At 39.5% G+C, this 21,800-nt stretch overlaps 1 protein-coding gene across 4 annotated transcripts in view; it reads right to left on the reverse strand.

The window, feature by feature from the left end:
• The window catches only part of LOC126282111 (zinc finger protein 679-like), a 165,426-nt gene that overhangs the window by 66,153 nt on the left and 77,473 nt on the right, over positions 1–21,800 (reverse strand). For 2 of the 4 annotated variants that reach the window (XM_049981572.1, XM_049981574.1), the window contains 2 exons: positions 16,898–17,101; positions 6,264–6,493 (listed from right to left, as the gene is read on the reverse strand). In XM_049981572.1, coding sequence (XP_049837529.1) covers positions 6,264–6,493; positions 16,898–17,101 — 434 coding nt within the window. The remainder of the gene's footprint in view (positions 1–6,263; positions 6,494–16,897; positions 17,102–21,800) is intronic. The other 2 variants (XM_049981573.1, XM_049981575.1) reach the window with 2 other exon arrangements.

Raw genomic sequence — 21,800 nt, forward strand, 5'->3', positions numbered from 1 at the left:
TCCAAAACATCCCAAAGGTGTCAGCACTCTGTACAGGTTAGTCCATTACAGGGATGTTATTGTGTAACCACTCCACCACAGGTTGTGCATTATGAACAGGTGCTCGATCGCATTGAAAGATGTAGTTGCCATCCCGGGCTGTGGCTAAGCCATGTCTCCGCAATATCCTTTCTTTCAGGAGTGCTAGTTCTGCAAGCTTCACATGAGAGCTTCTGTAAAGTTTGAATGGTAGGAGACGAGGTACTGGCAGAAGTAAAGCTGTCAGGACAGGACGTGAGTAATGCTTGGGTAGCTCAGTTGGTAGAGCACTTGCCCGCGAAAGGCAAAGGTCCCGAGTTCGAGTCTCAGTCTGACACACCGTTTTAATCTGCCAGGAAGTTTCTTATTTTTGTGATGTTTAGAAGGAGGCATCCAAAACAAATCAGGACATTGTGTGCTTCACATGACATCCAATGCTGGCAGGGAAAGTCCTTTTATTTCTTTTTACAAGTAAGATACTTTCCAAAGGGAAATCTAATGTGTCCAGTCAAAACAGTGGTCCAAAATTAGTCCAGTGTAATACTTAGTTGAATGGTATATCCTCTAGCATTTGTCGCACTTGTAAATATTTGTTTGCCAATATTCTTCGTCCAACATACTCACTTGCATCCCATGCAGTAATTAACTGTCTGCTATAACATAAACTAATTTGGGACAACTCTGTTGAATTGGCAGATTCAGTTCCATTAAAAAGTTGTTTGTAACTAGAAACTGAAGATATAACATCACTAAAATCAATTGGCTTTCGCCCAACAAAATGTTTAAAGAAAATATTGAAATCAACACACTACAGAAGCAATAATAATAAACCAGCAGAAAAATGCTCCAGTTGGAGCACAAAAAAGGGGAATATATTCATCTTTAAATGACTGCTGCAACAAAAAAGTGGGGAAACAGCTGCCTCAATCCTCATTCTGTCCTCCTCACCAAAAATCTTGACATGCAAAGATATTTGCCTCTTTAAACACAGAACATTCTAAGGCCTTTTACCCAGTCTATCTTCGTAGTAAGCCTTCATACTCACCAAATCGCACTTAATGCTACTATCTATATACATCTCTCTCCCACCGTCTTCTTTTCCACCCACACATTTACAGTACATATCACTGTCATGGTTTTCTCACTCACTTGCACTGTATCCTTTTGTCTTTCTTTTCCACTGATACTTTCTCCATACCTCAGCAGCTCAAAAATTCTGGGGGATCCACTTTGCTCTGTTATACTCCCACTGCTTCTATCTCCACCCATCTCTCTTTCCCTTTTATTGCCACTACATCTCACTGACAACCAATATCTCCTCTCTCTTTGGCTCACTATTGCCTTCATCCATCTCTCTTTCTCTTTCACTGCCACATTTTCCTCCCACAATCAATTTCTCCTCTTTCTTTCTCTCCCACTGGCAGTGTCTCCTATCTCTTTCATCGTCGCTGTCTCTTTGCTACTCTCCTTCCACACAAAAAACTGTGTGCCAAAATGTTTGGTGAGGAAGGCAGCATGAGCATTGAAACTGTTTGTTCCTCAATTTTCTGTCAAAGTCTCTTGAGGAAGCGCATTTTACCCTTTTTATGCTCCAACAGGAACATTTTTCCACTGGTTCTCTTCTTTTCCCTGCTGCATATGTAAAAAAATTCCTTAGTCCAGTCACGTTTTTATGGTTTATTTATATACTTTGACACATTTACATACTTTTGACACATATAAACAACAAATATGTATGCACAATACAAGGTTAACACAAAATCATTGGCTTTACATTTTTTCTGGAAACTATGATTATCAACTGCAATTCATCAAAAATGTCCTCCTTGCAATTTGTACCTTAAAGGAGTAAAATGTTATTAGAAATATTTTACTGTGTTTGCATTCTTCCAAGTTTTACACAATTTTTGGCAGTCATGTTAAGTTTTTTCAGGCAGGTCAGGATCCATTTTAGCCTATTTTTAGTCACTACTGCACCTCTTTGGGCTTGAAGCACTAGTTACACCAAGACATCACATCATAATAGGCGAGGAAATGTTGACTAAAGACGTACTTTAATAACCTAAGAAGCCTTGCAATGACTCCAGAAACCTAGCCATGTGATCATGACAGCAGTTAAATCCACATTTTTGACTCAAAAGTTTCATCAAAGTTCCCCAAAAATATCACCTTAAGAATGTGTGGTAAAAATTTTGATAATCTACCATGAAAAGAAATTATAGAAATGGCCATCCTCACAGTTGGTACTTCTTGTACCTAAAAATCATGGTTTTTCAGGATTTTTCTCAGGAACCATCCATGAACAATTGGTGCTTTCATAATCGATCTAAGCCCTCCCTAGACTACAGCTAATGCAACAGTGTCAACCAATTTGCTCAATTTTTATGGGCTGGAGGATGTGAACAGTGTTTAAATTTTCACTCTATACTGCAAGATAGGTACAGCATGCCCATTCTTTTGATGAATATACAGGTAGTTGCTTGGCCAAGGGCTATCTGAAACACTTTATCCCTTATCTCTGTGATCAATTAGGACCTGAAATACAACCCCCTGAAAGATTGCAATAACATGCATGGCTTTCTGGCACATACTGATTTTATCATCATCATCATCATCATCATCATCATCATCATCATCATCATCATTATTATGTCCATGCAACAGTGCACATACATAATAATAATAAACCACATATCAATAGTGAAAACTGATTAGGCTAACAACAGCACCAAACATTATGCAATACCTAAAAATTATTCAGTGCCTCCTTGGTTAAAACAACTATTTGTTTCCTCTGTATTTAAAGTTACCTTAATGTTGTCTTTTTGAAGTTTATCAACCAGCATTTTGTTCCTCATCCTTTGATAGTAAGTTTCAAATTGCATAAAACAAAAATAAAGTGTCTTTCTCTGCCCTGATAACTATCAAATATCAGTTTTCACACCTAAGAGGAAAAGATTTTTCCATATATTCTTAGGGCTTAAACCGAAATCAATAGTCATCACAAATATTCTCATCTAAATTAATTACACTAAAATAATGTGCTGGTAACAGATCGTAACCATTTTGCAAGTAGGAACCAAGAAACAATATAACGACAGTCATTAAAATTGCAACACCATGAAGGATAATAATTAACAAAATTTTGCTTATTGTGCATGTAAAGTATTATAGAAAGAAAACACAGTTAATTTTGTAAGGAATTTGGGCATATACAGGGAACAAAATTTCATACATGAAGGTTTGACCTCTGGTAGCAGCAACGCATTTAACTCAGCTGAGAATCGAGACTGAGTTTGGATGACAGACACTGGCATGCTAGTTCTACTTATACCAGATTTCAGTAATCTCAGTGGCTGAAGACTGGTAGTGTGCCACTCTTGTGGCATCTCACGATGTTTCCAATTGGGGGGAGGGGGGATTTGGAGGGGGGCTAGTGAATTTTATGCCATGGTAATAGTTGACCCATCTCAGTATCTAAGTAGGTCCAGATAAGCATGGGAAACATGCAGTCTTGGATTATCTTGTTGAAAGGTAACAGCATGGAGACATCAAAGACAGGGTACAGCCGCTGGCATAAATACTTCAAATATTTAATAAATGTTTGCAGGAGGCTCCCAAAAACACATTTTGTAAACCAATTTCACAATACCGCTTCTGGTTGGTCATGTAAACATACCAAAATCAATACTGGAAATAAATTTCTAGTTGGCAGTTTTAGACGCCCACAATCGATTTTTGCTCGCATGGACAAGCACAACCATTTTTGAAATGTGCTTGGATTATCAGTTATGTCATGTTTTCAAAATATGGGGCTGAAATAAATGGGCTGACTTATTGTGCAGTGAAGGAGAAGCAGTTACATTAGACTAAGCATGAAACTGTCTACCTTTAATATACAGGGTGTTACAAAAAGGTACGGCCAAACTTTCAGGAAACATTCCTCACACGCAAAGAAAGAAAATATGTTATGTGGACATGTGTCCGGAAACACTTACTTTCCATGTTAGAGCCCGTTTTATTACTTCTCTTCAAATCACGTTAATCATGGAATGGAAACGCACAGCAATAGAATGTACCAGCGTGACTTCAAACACTTTGTTACAGGAAATGTTCAAAATGTCCTCCGTTAACGGGGATACATGCATCCACCCTCTGTCGCATGGAATCCCTGATTTGCTGATGCAGCCCTGAAGAATGGCATATTGTATCACAGCCATCCACAATACAAGCACGTAGAGCCTCTACATTTGGTACCGGGGTTGAGTAGACAAGAGCTTTCTAATGCCCCCATAAATGAAAGTCAAGAGGGTTGAAGTCAGGAAAGCGTGGAGGCCATGGAATTGGTCCGCCTCTACCAATCAATCGGTCACCGAATCTGTTGTTGAGAAGCGTACGAACACTTCGACTGAAATGTGCAGGAGCTCCATCGTGCATGAACCACATGTTGTGTCGTACATGTTATAGCAGCACAGGTAGAGCATCCCTTATGAAATCATGATAACATGTTCCACTGAGTGTAGGTGGAAGAACATGGGGCCCAATCAAGACATCGCCAACAATGCCTGCCCAAATGTCAAATGAGTCGCATGTCAACACAAGCACCAAAGTCACCATTACCTTCCTTCAATTGGGCCAACTGGCGGTGAATCGAGGAAGTACAGTACATACTGACGAAACTAAAATGACCTCTAACATGGGAATTAAGCGTTTCCGGACGCCTGTCCACATAACATCTTTTCTTTATTTGTGTGTGAGAAATGTTTCCTGAAAGTTTGGCCGTACATTTTTGTAAGACCCTGTATAAATGAAGAGAAATAGTGACTGTGCTTACTAAATCAGAAACCGGAACAGCCAAATACCATATTTAACTGGGCTAACAAATTCCACTTCAGACGTCACCATGTAAACACAACAGTGAAAACAGTTTCCAAAATTTGGTTTTCACCTTTCTGAAGATGTGTTGCATGTAAACATAGTCTTTGGGTCACTGTGATTCTCTGTCCCAGCATGTCCCCAATTTATTTATCACTATACAGACTTGGAAAAATTAATAATGCCATACAATGTTTATAGTAGTGTCACTATGAGTCTTCCATGATCTGGGGGTAGAACTCGGTGAGTGATATCATAAAAAAATGCACAGATGGATACAATTGCTTGCTGTGAGTGGAAACAAAGACAGCATCCTCCAATGGAGTCCATAGCATGACCCACAGGAAGATAACGAACATGGCAGTAACAAGACGACAATACGGTTCACGGTGACACCTGCTAGTGGCATTTCTAAGTAATGCACCCACAATGGAGATGTGGGTGGTAAATGACGCATTGCGCACAGTCAACATAGAAACTGTCAATACAGCATAAACCAGAAGTGACTGTGTTATGTACCCAATGGTATCCATTTCATAATGTCAACTGCTGGGCCCATATCACTGTGACAAATAAAATCAGGCAATACAGATTCCCCTCGGAGATTTCAGAGCAGGTATGTCCATCACAATGCTGTATGCAGAACCAGGCATCATCTGGAAAGACAATGTGGTGCCACTCCTGCATTCAGTGTTGTCACTGAGCACACCACTGTCAGAATGCCTCTCCCTGCTGCCACACCAAGGGCAGCTGCAACAATGGTCACCATGGTGACAGTCTGCAGTGTCTCAGATATCCTCAAACGGTCCATGTGGATACTTGTCTTGCTGCAAAAAAGTCAGTTTCCTGACTCAAGGGTACATACCAAGACTGTTTGATTTTGCATGGCCAAGTGAATAAGTCTGTCCTCTCAGTTGCTTGTCACATGGAACCTCTGAGGTTCCGCATGGCAATCTGTATGACTCTCCCAAAACTATCAGTTCCATATTCAAATGACAGCTGAGGGATAGTTATCAAAAGCAGTAGCAATATCACAGAATGGTAATAGGCCATGATCCTGCTGCTACCAAGTTCCGAAAAGTATAGGTAGATGTCTCTCCTCCTTACAAGAGACATAATGCAAATTTCTCACAGACAACCAAAATTCAATTCTGGATATGAAACATGCTGTGTAATCTTTCCTTATATACAAAATGCAGATAGTGCTTCTTTTGCCTGTTTCATGAGAATGCACTGAAATATTAATCATTTGTATATCCAAGGATGTAGTACATTTCACACATATTTGGTGTTTGTTGCAGGCTGTCTTCAAAGTGTTGCAGTTTTAATTAATTGCCAGGTGTGTGGTTGACAATAAAAGTGTGACTAACCTCCTCACAGACATGCATGTTAGACTGCTCATGCACAGAACGAATATGCTCCTGCAGTGACTTGTAAACTGCATACACCTTTCCACAATGATGACAGACAAAGGTACGATCATCAGTATGATCACTGTGCACAGTGCTATGTCTTTCCAGTTCAGCTTTAGTATATGTACGATAATCACAGTTAGCACATGAAAAATCACGTTCACCACGATGCCTTTTCATGTGGATCTCTGAAACAAAACATCATATATTCATTGGAATACCTCTGTATCCTCTTTCATAACTATGATTCTTCACACAAGCTGTTTGGAATAGTCAATATGGCATGCTGAACAGAATTTAGGCCATATATGTATACTCATGACTAAATGAATTAGACATGCATACATATTATTAGCATGCAGCACCTCTTCTGGAACTTGGATTTATTGCTAAGCAGTATTTGATCCTATTGTCCCATTTGTTTCCATACAAACTGTTAATATTGAAAGTCTCAATGAACCTGTTAAAGCTTATGTATTTTTAAGACTAAACAGAAGGGATAATCAGGAGCCTATTTTGTGAGATTCTATGATATGATGAATAATTGACAGTTATGGCATGAAATCAGTAACAGCTTGACAAAGGATGATACTATTCCCTTTCCATGTAGCTATGCAGGACTGAAGAACCTTGATACATACTTGTACCATCAGTTTCACACAGTTCTCAATATTGTTGGATATTCTAAAGAGAGAAATACATGGTACTTATGCAGAACAAATAAATAAAAAATATGCTAATGAATAATATGGTGCCAAATCAAACAGTGGATACACAGTAGAATTTTGGACCAGGAGGAAGTCTCAATGAGGTTAGGAACTTGGGTAGCTTTTTAAGGAACAATAGAGTATATATCATAAGTTATCAGGCAGTTACTATACATGCACTCTAACTTGACACACTGCACTGGGTATGCTGAGAGTTGATGGAACAGACAGATGCCCTTATGATCTCTCCCAACATTTCATGGTGTATTCAGAATTGTTTAATGTTGTCTCTTTTTACGCCTCCTACTGGTTCAAAACATTATGCAATGTCTCTTCTGGATAAAATCATTCTGTAATAATTTGGGTGCACCAACATAACTTTTACAGTAAAATTCACAACTGAAATTTAAGCAGTATCTTGCTAGCAGAATACTTATCAAAGCAAATCCTAATGTGAGCACAAGCACATCAAAAAATGTGAAAACACACCAACTGAACAAACAACAGATATACATTGATGAGCCAATACATTATGACCATGTGCTTAATAACATGTTGGTCCACATTTGGAATGCATTCAGCACAGCTTTGATTCAATAAATCCCAGATGGGGTTCTGGGAGTATGTGGCATCAGACGTCTACGCAAAGGTCAAGCAATTCCTGTAAATTACAAGCTGGTGTGTGTTTCATTGGGTTCATATAAGGTAAATTTGTTGGCCAGGATATCAACACGAGTTCATTCTCAAGTTCCTCAAACCACTGTAGCATGATTCTGGTCTTGTGACTTGGATAGTTATCCTGCTGGAAGACATCATCACAATCAGAGAAGCCATCAGAAATGAAGGAACGCCTGTAGTTCATAAAAGGCACACCTGTAGTTCAAAAAAATTTTCACATAGTTCACAGCTGTCATAGTGCCTTCGATTATTACCACAGTTCGATGCTAACACAGGTGAATGTCTCCCGTAGCATAAGGTGGTGATGAATGGTGCATAGTGGTCAGGTAGATACAGCAAGTAATTGTAACACGTAAGTTCAGACAGTGGGATGCTGTCTGGAATAAAGGAAGGAAGGAAGGAAGAAAGGTTTGGTTTAACGTCGCGTCAACATCAAGGTCATTAGAGATGGAGCACAAGCTCCGTTTGTGTCAAAGATAGGGAAGGAAATTGGCCATGTCCTTTGAAACAAATCACCTCAGCATTTGCCATTTAGGGAAAGCACAGAAAAACTAAATGTGGAAGGCTGGACATGTGTTTGAACCATCATCCTTTCACATGCATGTCCAGCATGCTAACCATTGCACCACCTTGCTCGGTTGGTTGGTTGGTTGGCTGATTTGGCGGAGGGGACCAAAGACCAAGGTCATTGGTTCCAGCAGATTAGGAAATCGACCATGCCCTTTCAAAGAAACCATCCCAGCATTTGCCTGAAGTGGTTTAGGGAAATCACAGAAACCTAAAATCAAGATAGCCTGATGTGGGTTTGAATAGTCGTCCTCTCAAGTACGAGTCCAGTGTGCTAACCACTGCATCACCTCACTCTGCACCTCGCTAGGTTGCTAACTGGAGATAGTAAACACAAGAACTGCTGTTGGTGAGGATATGAACAAAAATGGACCTGGATGATCATTGGCATAACAGAATCAGTCAGACTGCATAGAATAAATGGTGACCAGCTCCACATATTGTCCTACACTGCTGTTTGCTGTGCAGCAATGAAAACAGTGCAACATACTCATTGCTAGAAAACACACAAGAAAGGGGAGGAGCTGCAAATAGCCATTTACAAGAACTCTGGTCTGTGATGACAGCCCCAGTTATGGGAGGCATGGCTTCAATTTTGCTGCTAGCATTCACTACTGCACTTAAGAGAAGATGCAACCACTAGCAATTCAATACTGTCCTCTGTAAAAGTACCTGCACCTGGTTTGCTGTTCACATCCCATACCATAACCCAAATTAATAGTGAAAAAACCTGCTAATTTCTACCCGGTTTTAATCGAAAAATATTTTCTTTTACTTGAAATTAGAGAGAAGTTAAATTAAAGCTTTATCCAGATGAAAACAATCACCATCATTAGATTATCGAACATTTTCACAGCTACCCTCACCACAAAATTCCAAAAATATTAAGTAATAGAGGCCACTATTTTTATGATATCAAAGAAATTAAATGTTAAGACATGGCAGATTTGTGCATGACTCCGGAGTCATGTTTCAAGTTTTTCCCAGGCCACAGTAGAGTAGCACAGTATTCCACCAACATATGCGTTCTGCAAGAGCAGGTTATCTATGGACAAGAAAAGCAGCTGTTTTAACCAGTGGACGACAGACATTTTGTTTTTATCTGAGTTAATTTTAAAGAAATATAGGCAACGTATATAACACAAGTTGTACAGTTAAGTACTCTCCTGTTCTTGATTCAACAATTACTCATAAGATCAAATCAAATTATTCTTAAACATTTATTGTAAAGAAAGCAAGAAAGGCTTGTAGAGGTACCATTATTGGGAATAAATGACTTCAGTGCTATATGCTCAATCCTCTAGCACTCTGAGGTCACCTTGTGTGTGGAAAAAAAGGTATGAACTGAGCTCATGTAACTCCAGCTCTATTATGTGGTTATACAAAAGACATAATGTCCTATGGTCACATCTTCTAATAATGTTAAAGCATTCGAAATGATAGGGTACAGGAGTATAAAAAATGCGAATAATGTCATGACATCTGATCATATTACGAGGGTAATCCCAAAAGTAAGGTCTCCTACTTTTTTATAAGTACACAGGCCTGTTTATTTCTACAATGGTTTACACCAGTTTACAGCTTGAACATTCAGCTATTTTTCAACATAATCACCATTTCTGGCGATGTATTTCTGTAGACACTGTGGCAGTTTCTGTATGCCTATGTCATACCAGTTTGCTACCATGCTGTTCAGAAGGTTATGAACCTCTTCTTTCAACTCGTCGGCGGAGTTTAATCACTTTCTGTCCAAATACTGTTTTAACTTAGGGAACAGGTGATAGTCACTGGGCGCCAAGTCAGGACTATAAGGTGGGTGGATGATTATGTTCCACTGAAATTGTTGCAGGAGAGCAACAGTTTGCCGAGCGATGTGTGGGTGAGCGTTGTCATGGAGAATGTGTACGACCTTGCCCAACATTCCTCTTCTCCGGTTCTGAATAGCCCATTTGAGTTTTTCAGAGACTCACACTACCTATCAGTGTTAATTGTGGTCCCAGCGATTCAGCTCTGATGACAAGGTAAAAGAAGAGGTTCATAACTTTCTGAACAGCATGGCGGCAAGCTGATATGACATAGGCATACAAACACTGCCACAGCTTGACGACGAGCTTAATTAATAGAGATAGTGGTTTCAATCTTGATCAATCCTGGAATCCGGCACTTGCTGTAATAAACTCGCAAAGACGTCGTCACAGTGCAGCTCACAATGATATATCAATATGCCAACAAAGATCAACTGCGGAGTCATAGATACAACTTGCGCATTATGCACGTCTCTGCCGCCGACCAACGTCTCTGATGCATTTGCATCTGTGGCCGCACGCGCAGTCGCGCGGTACAACAGTATAAAGGGACAAAGCGAGCACTGGAGTGGCAGTCTTGCAGCTCACTCTGAAGATGGCTGAACGTTATACAGCCGAAATATTAGAAGAAGAAGAAGAAGAAGAAAGAGATTTCTTGCGGCTGCACACCCGAAACTTAATGGAACTGCCACAGCGTCTACAAAAACGCATAGACAGAAATGGTGATTACATAAAAAAATAGCTAAATGTTCAAGCTGTAAACCACCGTAGAGATAAATAGGTCTATGTACTTATAACAAAAATAGGCAGGGTGTATACATAGATAAGAAAAAAAAAAATTCCGGGATTTCCCGGTTGAAAATACACTTTCTCCCAGGTGAAAATACACTTTTCCTCGGCGCTGTAAAACTTATCAATCCTTAGAATGTTTATGGTTTTCTACACAGATGTAGAATTTGCCAGCACTGTAGAAAATGAAACGCAGGGGAGGGGGGATCTCAGTTTGGAAAGATCTTTAAGGTGCAGCAACAGGTACGCTGCATTTTTTCGTGTTACGGAGGTATAAATTCGAATTCCACCAAACACTTCATGTCACTTTCCAAAGCAATGAAATCGAGATTGCGAAGCGCTTTTGCAAGCCAGTCGTAGCTCATGTCACGTGATCTTGCCATCTGATGACAGCATAGGGCACGTGATGTAGTCAGTCAATAGCAAGATCACTCTTTAAGTAGCGTGGACACACAAAAAAGAAAAGTTAATGGTTTAAATTAATATACATAGTGTTGCTACAAGAAAAACAAAGCTTTCACAAATAATATGGGTCACTAAGATTAATAAGCTGCAAGAGAAGCTAAGCTTCCACATATAATGCTGCTCTTTTTGCGCGCATTACACTTTAAGATACATCACACAAATGTGCCAGTAAAATTTTTAATAACGACGTAAATGTCTGACCTTCTGGGCTCATTATTCTTCTAGATGGTCATCCTCAAAGAGTTGATTTTTAAATGAGAGTCAAACGCTCTGTGATTCAAGAAATTCATCGTACATTCTCTCACATAGTTCGTCTTGCATGAAAGGAAATTTACTTTGAAAGTAATACTTTTCAAATCACCATTCGCAATATTTTCCTGTGACCTGTTAGAAATTGGTTCGTTTCAGCAGTTGCCAGAGAGCGCCAGATAACAGGTGTCCTTGCGCCTGCGCAGCTACGATGACTCAGGAGACCTGCATGTTCGTATGTGTAAAACATTAAAAGATCTTGCATTATGTCATAAAAGAAACAAGACACCAAAGGATACTTCAAGAGCATCAGAATTTCATGAACCACTAAAATGACTAATTCGCCTTAAAGTTGACAATCATATGTCCAGATTCGGATGTAAATTTTCTTGAGTACCAGTACTGCATTATCCCATGACTGGTTCTTTGCTATGGCACAATGCCATACGAGCTAGAAGATGGAAAACGTGCACTTAAAATGCAGCGAACAGTTGAAACTAGCTAATAGTGTGAAATTAAACACTTTGTTTCAAATAAATTGACAGCCTCAGTGCAAAAGACTAATAAAAGCCAAATATCTTGAGCAAACCGACAGAAATAACTTCATTGTTCTGCAAGGCGATTAATGTTTGACTGTCAGAAAGGTGGAAATAAAACCTGAAACTAACAACATATTTTAGCCTTCTGTAATTATGCGAACATATTTTAATTCATTTGGTAGCCCCTGGCCACAGAAATTCATTTTGTTTTCATTTAATGTGAGAGCAATAAACGGAGAGGAAACATCAAAATCACTAAACTTAAACACAGGTCACGTTGAGACCAGCCACCTCCCCACTACAACTCAACACTGCTCTGTGCATCAGCCCTGGATCTACGATATTTCCGAACTGGGACAATACTAGATAGTGACACCCAGGCACACTTCTGTAGCCAGAAGCGGGAGAAAGTACTACTCAGACGCGACTCAGCTGCGCATGCGCAAGAGCTCGCCCGCAACTGCTCAAATGAATCTACAGTGTGTTAACTGTAAGACGGCAGAGTTGGGAGGGGAGTGCAGGGAGAGGAGGAAGCAAGCATGGGCTGGCGAGGGGAGAGGAGCCGTTGAGGAGGGGACAAGGCACGCCTACCAGTTGCAGTGCTGGCACCACAAATTGCGCGTCATATTTACATGAAAGCAGATGATAGTATTGGAAGTAAAACTCGCATTAAATGTTGTTCGTAAATGAAACTGAAATTGTCACGTACATTAATATATATAAAGAATATATTAAAAACAAAGATTCCAAGACTTACCAAGCGGGAAAGCGCCGGTAGACAGGCACAATAAATAAAACACACACACAGAATTTCTAGCTTTCGCAACCGACAGTTGCTTCTTCAGGAAAGAGGGAAGGAGAGGGAAAGACGAAAGGATGTGGGTTTTAAGGGAGAGGGTAAGGAGTCATTCCAATCCCGGGAGCGTAAAGACTTACCTTAGGGGGAAGAAAGGACAGGCGTACACTCGCACACACGCACATATCCATCCGCACATACACAGACACAAGCAGACATTTGTAAAAGCAAAGAGTTCCATCTCTCCTTCCCTCTTTCCTGAAGAAGCAACCGTCGGTTGCGAAAGCTAGAAATTCTGTGTGTGTGTTTGTGTGTTTTATTTATTGTGCCTGTCTACCGGCGCTTTCCCGCTTGGTAAGTCTTGGAATCTTTGTCTTTTATATATATAACATGCGCTCCCCATTTTGTGACACCAACGACACTTTTTTCACGTAAGTCACCCTTCCTCTGCTAACATTTATTAAATGTTAAGTTATTATCGATCCACGATTCATCCAGATAAAATATTTCTCTGCCTGCTTCCCTGAAGATCGTCATGTCAACAATGAAACGAGATTGCCAGTGCACAATGTCTGGACGTTCTAGCAACACATTCCTTTTGTTTTCCACCTTACGCCATATGAATCCGATAGACAAAAGTACTTTTCTCAGCGAGACAATACTCCAGTTCCAGCCTATTTTGTCATGCAAAACTGGTAGCAGTGTTCGCAGGCTCGGCACAATCTTCCACACTGAATAAAATTCCGCTATCGTGTCGCGAATGACACGCTGGTTGAAATCATCGATCATTTCTTCAATTTCTCCACTTCTTTTCCTAAGTTAAACATGAGAGAAAGATTTATAAGAAAATGCCTTCTGACTGCATGTACTTTTTTTTTATTTGGAAATGTTCTTTAATATGAATGTGTTTCGAAATAATACAGTAACCAGTGATGTTTCCATACAAAGCAATACAGTAGCAAGGAAAATGAAATATAAGGTAATTCGGACAAAATAGGGGCTCCTTCAAAGTGATTGCGAACAAAATATCTGAAATGGAAACTCACCTTTTCTTGCCCGGCGTTTGTGGTGATACACCAGGATGATTCTTGGAAAACTGTTTGAATCTTCCAATGCTACGCATGCTTTGTTCTGTGTATGTAGCAGCTCTCACTGAAGATTTGTAAATGGGGTGAAGCAATTTTTTCCGCTCCCTTTCCCTTTCGCAGCATTCAATCAGGCGCAACATAATTTTGCGAGCATCGCTACGTAATACTGGTTTCCTTCTAACCGTAGGCCTACTGATAGGGGTTGTTGGCGACTCCCGAGATGGGCCAGCAACTGCCTCTTCACTAATTTTGATAATGTTTAGCACAACTGCACAATAAAAACACGCAAAACAGTACAGCGAAAAACAATAACGAAGCGATGACAATGGCTACCTTGTACAACACAGTCAGCTATGTAATGCTGGCAGCAGTCTAAACTGCGTGCCTACCAAAGCCTCTCGACGTTTACTGACTTCTACCGATTCAGGACTAGGGAGAGGTCTGCCATCTAAAAGTTTACACACTGTAATGTAAAAACACTGTCACGTCATGCTCATTGGAGGCAATTTGTTGTTAGGAAGCACTGCATATTCCTCCTAAAGCCTTTGACACACATTGGTTGGCAGACACTTGTATGATCACTGTGTTTTGTTGCTGTATATGGCGCATTTCCTTTGCAACTTAAGTTTTATTTTTGTTTTTTCCCTCTCGTTCATGTTTTGTTGCTGCAGTATTATTCTGTAGAAGTGGGATACAGTAATATCCTTCATTAGAGTATTGGTTATTACCAGTCAAAATCACAAAAATTTAACTGGTATCTAAACAATGAAAAATTCCTGGAATCCTAAAAAATTCCCGGGTTTTTCCCAGTTTTCTCCCGGACGAAAAAATTACCCGGTTTTTCCCGTATCTCCCGGATGTCCCAGTCGTATACACCCTGATAGGAGACCTTACTTTTGGGATTACCCTCGTACAAACATCATGAAACCTCCAAATTACAATTATCTTTAATGCTGCTGAATCCATAACTTTCTCAAACCATTTTATGCAAAATACAACTGTGGATTTTCATTTTCAGGAGCTGAAGGAACTGAAGACCAAAATTATGTTGAAGAAAGAATACTATCAATATCTGAGATAGAAAAAGAGAGCTTACTTACCAAGTGTGAAAAATAGGAACAACTGAGTACAGAATATTTCTAATGTTCCTAAATTAGGAGCAATGGAATATTCAAGTGTTAGTTCTGGGAAGGACCATTTCTTGTATTTTTGGACGTTCATGCTGTTCTTATTTTCACCCAGTGGTGGAAAGGTCTGCCACTGGCAAAAGTCAGCACTGACCGGGGTCTTATCCAATTCCAAAAGTAATATTTGTGGTGGCTCCTTACTGGACAAGGTGTACAATAGTTTCAAAGACTATCATTTGGCTCAAGGCATCCAGTCAGTTTTTGAGAACAAAAAAAGTGGGTGGAGAAGTCAGTTCAATAGTCAGCCTCAGGGAAGAGTACTGGGACCAACTTCATTTAATTTTTACACATATTTGAAAACAAAACTCAGGAACATGAAGTATTTCCTTTACACAGATTATTTTGTTCTTGTTCCACAGGGCAAATATTATGAAGCTGTCAAAGAGCAATCAATACAGGTCCTGTCTACCATGTCAATGTATTACAAACTGGAGCAACTGAATTACATTCCACTAGGATTTCAACTATCTCTCATTGTGCACTGAAACGAGAAATGTCCCACCCACTGTTCTTTCCACCCCTCCCATAGTGGTATTCTGCTGTCCACCAAACCTACACAATACACTCTTCCATCCCTTCACAACTTCTGTTCCCTCTGAATCTGCTTCGTGTATTCATCTCCTGGTCTCCCTCTATGATTTTTACCCGCCACGCTGCCCTCCAATGCTAAATTTGTGATTCCTTGATGCCTCAGAACATGTCCCAACAACTGGTCCCTTCTTCTTGTCAAGTTGTGCCACAAACTCCTCTTCTCCCCAGTTCTATTCAACACCTCCTCACTAGTAATGTAGTATACCTATCTTATCTTCAGCATTCTTCTGTAGCACCACATTTCAAAAGCTTCTATTCTCTTCTTGTCTAAACTATTTATCATCCATGTTTCACTTCCATACATAGCCACACTGCATTCAAATACTTTCAGAAACGACTTCCTCACACTTAAATCTATACCCGATGATAACAAATTTCTCTTCTTCAGAAACAGTTTCCTTGCCATTGGCAGTCTACATTTTATATCCTTTCTACTTCGAGCATTATTAATTATTTTGCTCCCCAAATAGCAAAAACTCATTTACCACTTTAAGCATCTCATTTCCTAAATCTAATACCCTCAGCATCATCCGACTTAATTCGACTACATTCCATTATCCTCGTTTTGCTTTTGTTGATGTTCATCTTATACTCTCCTTTCAAGACACTGCTCTTCCAAGTCCTTTGATGTCTCTGACAGAATTACAATGTCATCGGCGAACCTCAAAGTCTTTGTTTCTTCACCATGGATTTTAATACCTACTCCTAATTTTTCTTTTGTTTCCTTTACTGCTTGCTCAAGATACAGATTGAATAACATCGGGGAGAGGCTACAACTCTGTCTCCCATCCACTGCTTCCCTTTCATGCCCCTCAACTCTTATAACTGCCATCTGGTTTCTGTACAAATTGTAATAGCCCTTCGCTCACTGTATTTTACCCCTGCCACCTTTAGAATTTGAAAGTTAGTCTATTTTCTTAAGTTCCCAATTCTCCTAGTGAAGGAACTGTTTTGAAAGCCTAATAGTTAAGCAAAGTTGTGTACATCAATCTTACTCCAATTACTTTTCTAGCAGTTTTTTTTAAAAAGAAAAAGAAAAAAAAAGAAAAAAACTACAGTGTTGCCAAATGGGAATTGTATCAGATAATAAGAAAATCTAAAAATAAAGTTATGTTTATCTAAATTACTTACTCAATGTCTGGGCCTTTGGAAAAAAATGTCCACACTGCTTGCAGATGTACATTCCGTGAGATATATGCTCCTCTTTCAAATGATTTCTCAAATCAATTCTGTCATTACACTCTTTATAACAAATAGAACACTGGACAGTAGCTCCTTTTATCACCACATTTTCTGCCTCATTATCTTTCCCATCGACTCGGCTGCACACTGTAACTAAAACTGCAATCATTAAAACTGATTTGCTTGTGAAACATATTGTCCAAGGTGTCCCACATAAAACTGGTACATCTCATGTACTAGTTAATCATCTCTAGTCGAATTGTTTGTGGAGTGGCAACATTGTCTCAAAAATTAGCTACAGTGCATTTTATTGGAAAGCTGAGTGCAGCTGCGAGTCATGCATCAGTTATTGTTAGAAGCTCGTATCATTGAGTTGTTACAAAAATGGTACAGTTTGCATTGGTACAGCAAACTGATATCTTGGAATGTTACATAAAGACAGGAATGTAAACAATGTTTCAAGCAAAGTTTCCTTGTAGGAAACTCCACAAGACCAGCACTATTCAAGATCTGTGCAAGAAATGGATGGCTGCAGGATCCATCAAAACTGTGCAGAGGAATAGGTGACCAACAGTGAGGACCCCTGAAACTATGGACAGAATTTGCATGCATAATACGAGAAGTCCCCACAAATCAGTAAAATTATTCGCAGCAGGTAGGTGTACCTCATACAATGTGTCATCATGTACTAAAAGATATGAAATTAACAGCCTATCACATGTAGTGCAAGAGTTAAAAGTTAGGATCAGAAAAAAGAGCGTTCATTATTGTAACTGGTTGTTAACATCAATTGCTAACAGTTACTTGGATCCCTTGCTTTAATTCATGTAATATGCGGCCAGGTTTCATTTGTCAGATTATGTAAACTCCCAAAATTGCAGGTACTGGTTGCAGGACAACCCACATATCCTGCATGAAGAACTTCTCCACTCAGCCAAGATGAGTGCATCGTCCAGCATGTGTATTATTGAACCCATATTCTCCAATTCTACCTCACAGAGAGGCAGCATGTCTCTAGAGATCTTTGACTCTTTCTATGCACAACTACCAGATACAGAAAACCTGTATGCAGTATTCTAACAAGATGGAGCAATCACTCACATATCTAACCAAGACACACTCTACATTACCAACTTGTTCCCTGAAGAGAGACTTGTCAATAGAGGCCTCAGTCCCCCCCCCCCCAAGGTCCCCAGACTTAATATTGTTTGGTTTTTATTTATGAGGCAGACAAAAAAGCAAAGCGTATGCTGACAATCCTTGCACAATAGACAATGTTAAACAGAATATTACAGCAGAAATTAATGTCATCATGCCTGCAAAATTACAGTAAGTTGTTGGTAATGTCATCACACCAAGTCAATGATGCCTGGATGCCTATGACTACCACTTCCAGCATTTCTTATAAACAGTAACTACCTGTTTTTTTAATGTTACTATTATCTATTCTTTTTTAGTTCATTCATTGTTTCTTGAATATCAGAATGAAAGGCATACCATTTTTACATGGGAAATCCTGTACAACTTTTCTCTTATGAAGTTCCCAACATAAACATTTAAGGCTTTGTCAATATGCAACATACTTATGACAGTTAGTTATTGGCATTTTCCATGGTGTGGGACAAAGCAGTTTTATAACAACAGTATACTTTCTCAGCAAAATATACAGCAATATTCTAACCATTTACAGGACTGCCTAAGCTACTTTTCTTTTATTTACGCCTACCTACACTCAGTTTTTATCATTTATTCACACAGTTTTCTGTCAATTCCATCATGAAGGAGAGCCTTCAGGGATGTGAAAGAGTCAAGTTACACATTAACCAGCAGAAGTAATCATTGCTGCTTACTTCTGCAGAGTATATACAATGTCCCAGAGGTGAATGGTCAATATTCCGGAATAAGAGAGAGATGATGATCATTCGATCATTTGAAGCTAAAAAATCTAGTAAACTTGTGCTCTAAAATGCATACCTTAAGTACTATTAGCACTTTTCCATATTTGATAGTGTGAAACAAATTTCTTTCACTCCAAGCCTTTTGCTTTCCATATTTTGAGAGGCGGTGGAATCGACCAAAACAAAAAACTAAAAAAATCCAGTAAACAATGGCTCTAAAGTGTATACCTTATGAGCGATAACCATTTGTTCATCCTTCATTACTGTAAAATACATTACTTCTATTAAAAAAGTGTTCAAAACTCCCTTAAGGTATACGATTTAGAGCCCCTGTTTAATAGACTTTTTCTGCTTCAAATGATCATTTCTTTCATATCCCTGAATACTGACAATTCCAACTGAGACACCCTGTCTTAACAACAAATTATGACTATTGCTAGTCTATTCAAATTGTTTATGTATGGTAATTACTTTTAGATAACTTTATATATGTGCGTTAGAAGAAAAACTCCTACTTCAAAAAAAAAATCTACTGCTCTTCCTCCCACAGTACCCAACTGCTGTTACTATCTAATACTTAAAATAAAGCATTATAAGTTTACACATGGATTTTTTAAACATTTTTTCATACCAAAACTGAGTCACAGATTCCAACATAGCTATGCATAGAAAATGGCTGAAATTTTTATGATTTATTCCTAAGATCCAACTCTTGAACAACTTTGAAAATTTTCTTAATATCTATATCCATTTCTGAGGTACAGAGGTTCAAAGTTACCCTACTTGTACACATTAAATACATATACAGAATTCAGTGTGAAGTGAAAATGTGGTTTATAAAGTGATGTAGCATGGATAAATACACTACAAATTATCTCGTTATCATCTGAAGGGTTCTTGGAGCCCCATGTTGTAGTACTGAAATGTGTGCATGTAAAATCCATTATCATTAATAGACAATGATCAAACACTAGATGAAACACTGGCACCATATGCTTGTGTACAGAATACGAATATGGTAACTGAGCTTGTTCTGGCCATAGGCAGAGAGATTTGTGTGCCATGCACAATGATTTCGAGTCATGGATCTGAAGAGGAAGATAGAACAGAAGGAGGAGGATGTGGGTGAAGTTATAATCACTAGCCAGGGGTTGAGGTAGGTGTGGGGCAATGGCTAGAGGAGATTGCGGCCACGAGAATTACAGGGTTGAAGAATTTGCTGCAAGGACAATTCCCATCTAAGAAAGTTAGAAAATGTGATTGGAGGAAGGATACAGATGACAAGGATTGAGAAGCAACAACTGAAATCAAACACGTTGTGCTGAGCAGTATGTTACACCAATGGAGGGTCAGCTGGTAGATGATAGACTGCTTGCTCAGGTGGTGCTGTCTCTGATGGCACAGAATAGGCTAGTGATGGGACTGAAGCAGGATGTGCTAACTGTGTGCATTAACACAGGTCTTGTACTATAGTTGCATGACCCACACGGCTGAAGGTTTGGAGAGGTATGGTGTAAGTATGTGCTAGGATATTTCATAGGTCGGGCAGCTGGTGGGAGAGGTTGGAAAGACTGCGAGCAGGAGGTTCCTCATTTTTGGACTTTATAATAAGTAGTCAAAACCCTCACATAGTTGTTCCATTCCAGAATTATATTGGGTGATGAGGGGAAGTATTCTTTTGCAATTAGTGGTCTGAGATTAGCAGTATGTGTGGGTATGACACGTACTCGCAAACAATTGTCCCACACACCCTACAGTCCCACAATCTAAACCTACATCTACATCTACATCCATCCTCCGCAAGCCACCTGATGCTGTGTGGCGGAGGGTACTTTGAATACCTCTATTGGTTCTCTCTTCTATTCTGGTCTCGTATTGTTCATGGAAAGAAAGATTATCGGTATGCCTCTGTGTGAGATCCTCATGGTCTCTTCGCGAGATATGCATAGGAGGGAGCAATATACTGCTTGACTCCTCAGTGAAGGTATGTTCTCAAAACTTCAACAAAAGCCCGTACCGAGCTACTGAGTGTCTCTCCGGCAGAGTCTTCCACTGGAGTTTATCTATCATCTCCGTAACGGTTTTGCTATTACTAAATGATCCTGTAATGAAGTGCGCTGCTCTCCGATGGACCTTCCCTATCTCTTTATCAACCCTATCTGGTATGGATCCCACACCAGTGAGCAGTATTCAAGCAGTGGGCGAACAAGTGTACTGTAACCTACTTCTTTGTTTTCAGATTGCATTTCCTTAGGATTCTTCCAATGGATCTCAGTCTGGCATCTGCTTTACCGACAATCAACTTTATATGATCATTCTATTTTAAATCACTCCTAATGGCTACTCCCAGATAATTTATGGAATTAACTATTTCCAGTTGCTGACCCCAGTTGCTGACCTGCTGTATTGTAGCTAAATGATAAAGTATCTTTCTTTCTGTGTATTCGCAGCACACTACACTTGTCTACATTGAGATTCAACTGCCATTCCCTGCACCATGAGTCAATTTGTTGCAGATCCTCCCGCATTTCAGTACAATTTTCCTTTGTTACAACCTCTCGATATACCACAGCATCATTCACAAAAAGCCTCAGTGAACTTCCGATGTTATCCACAAGGTCATTTATGTATATTGTGAACAGCAACAGTCCTACGACATTCCCCTGTGGCACACCTGAAACCACTCTTACTTCGGAAGACTTCTGTCCATTGAGAACATGCTGCGTTCTGTTATTTAGGAATTCTTCAATCCAATCACAGAATTGGTCTGACAGTCCATATGCTCTTACTTTGTTCATTAAACAACTGTGGGGAACTTTATCGAATGCCTTGTGAAAATCAAGAAACACGGCATCCACCTGGGAACCCATGTCTATGGCCCACTGAGTCTCATGGACGAATAGCGCAAGCTGGGTTTCACATGATTGTCTTTTTCGAAACCCATGTTGATTCCT

Source organism: Schistocerca gregaria, chromosome 7 (assembly GCF_023897955.1).
Source record: "Schistocerca gregaria isolate iqSchGreg1 chromosome 7, iqSchGreg1.2, whole genome shotgun sequence".
Classification (NCBI taxonomy): Eukaryota; Metazoa; Arthropoda; class Insecta; order Orthoptera; family Acrididae; genus Schistocerca; species Schistocerca gregaria.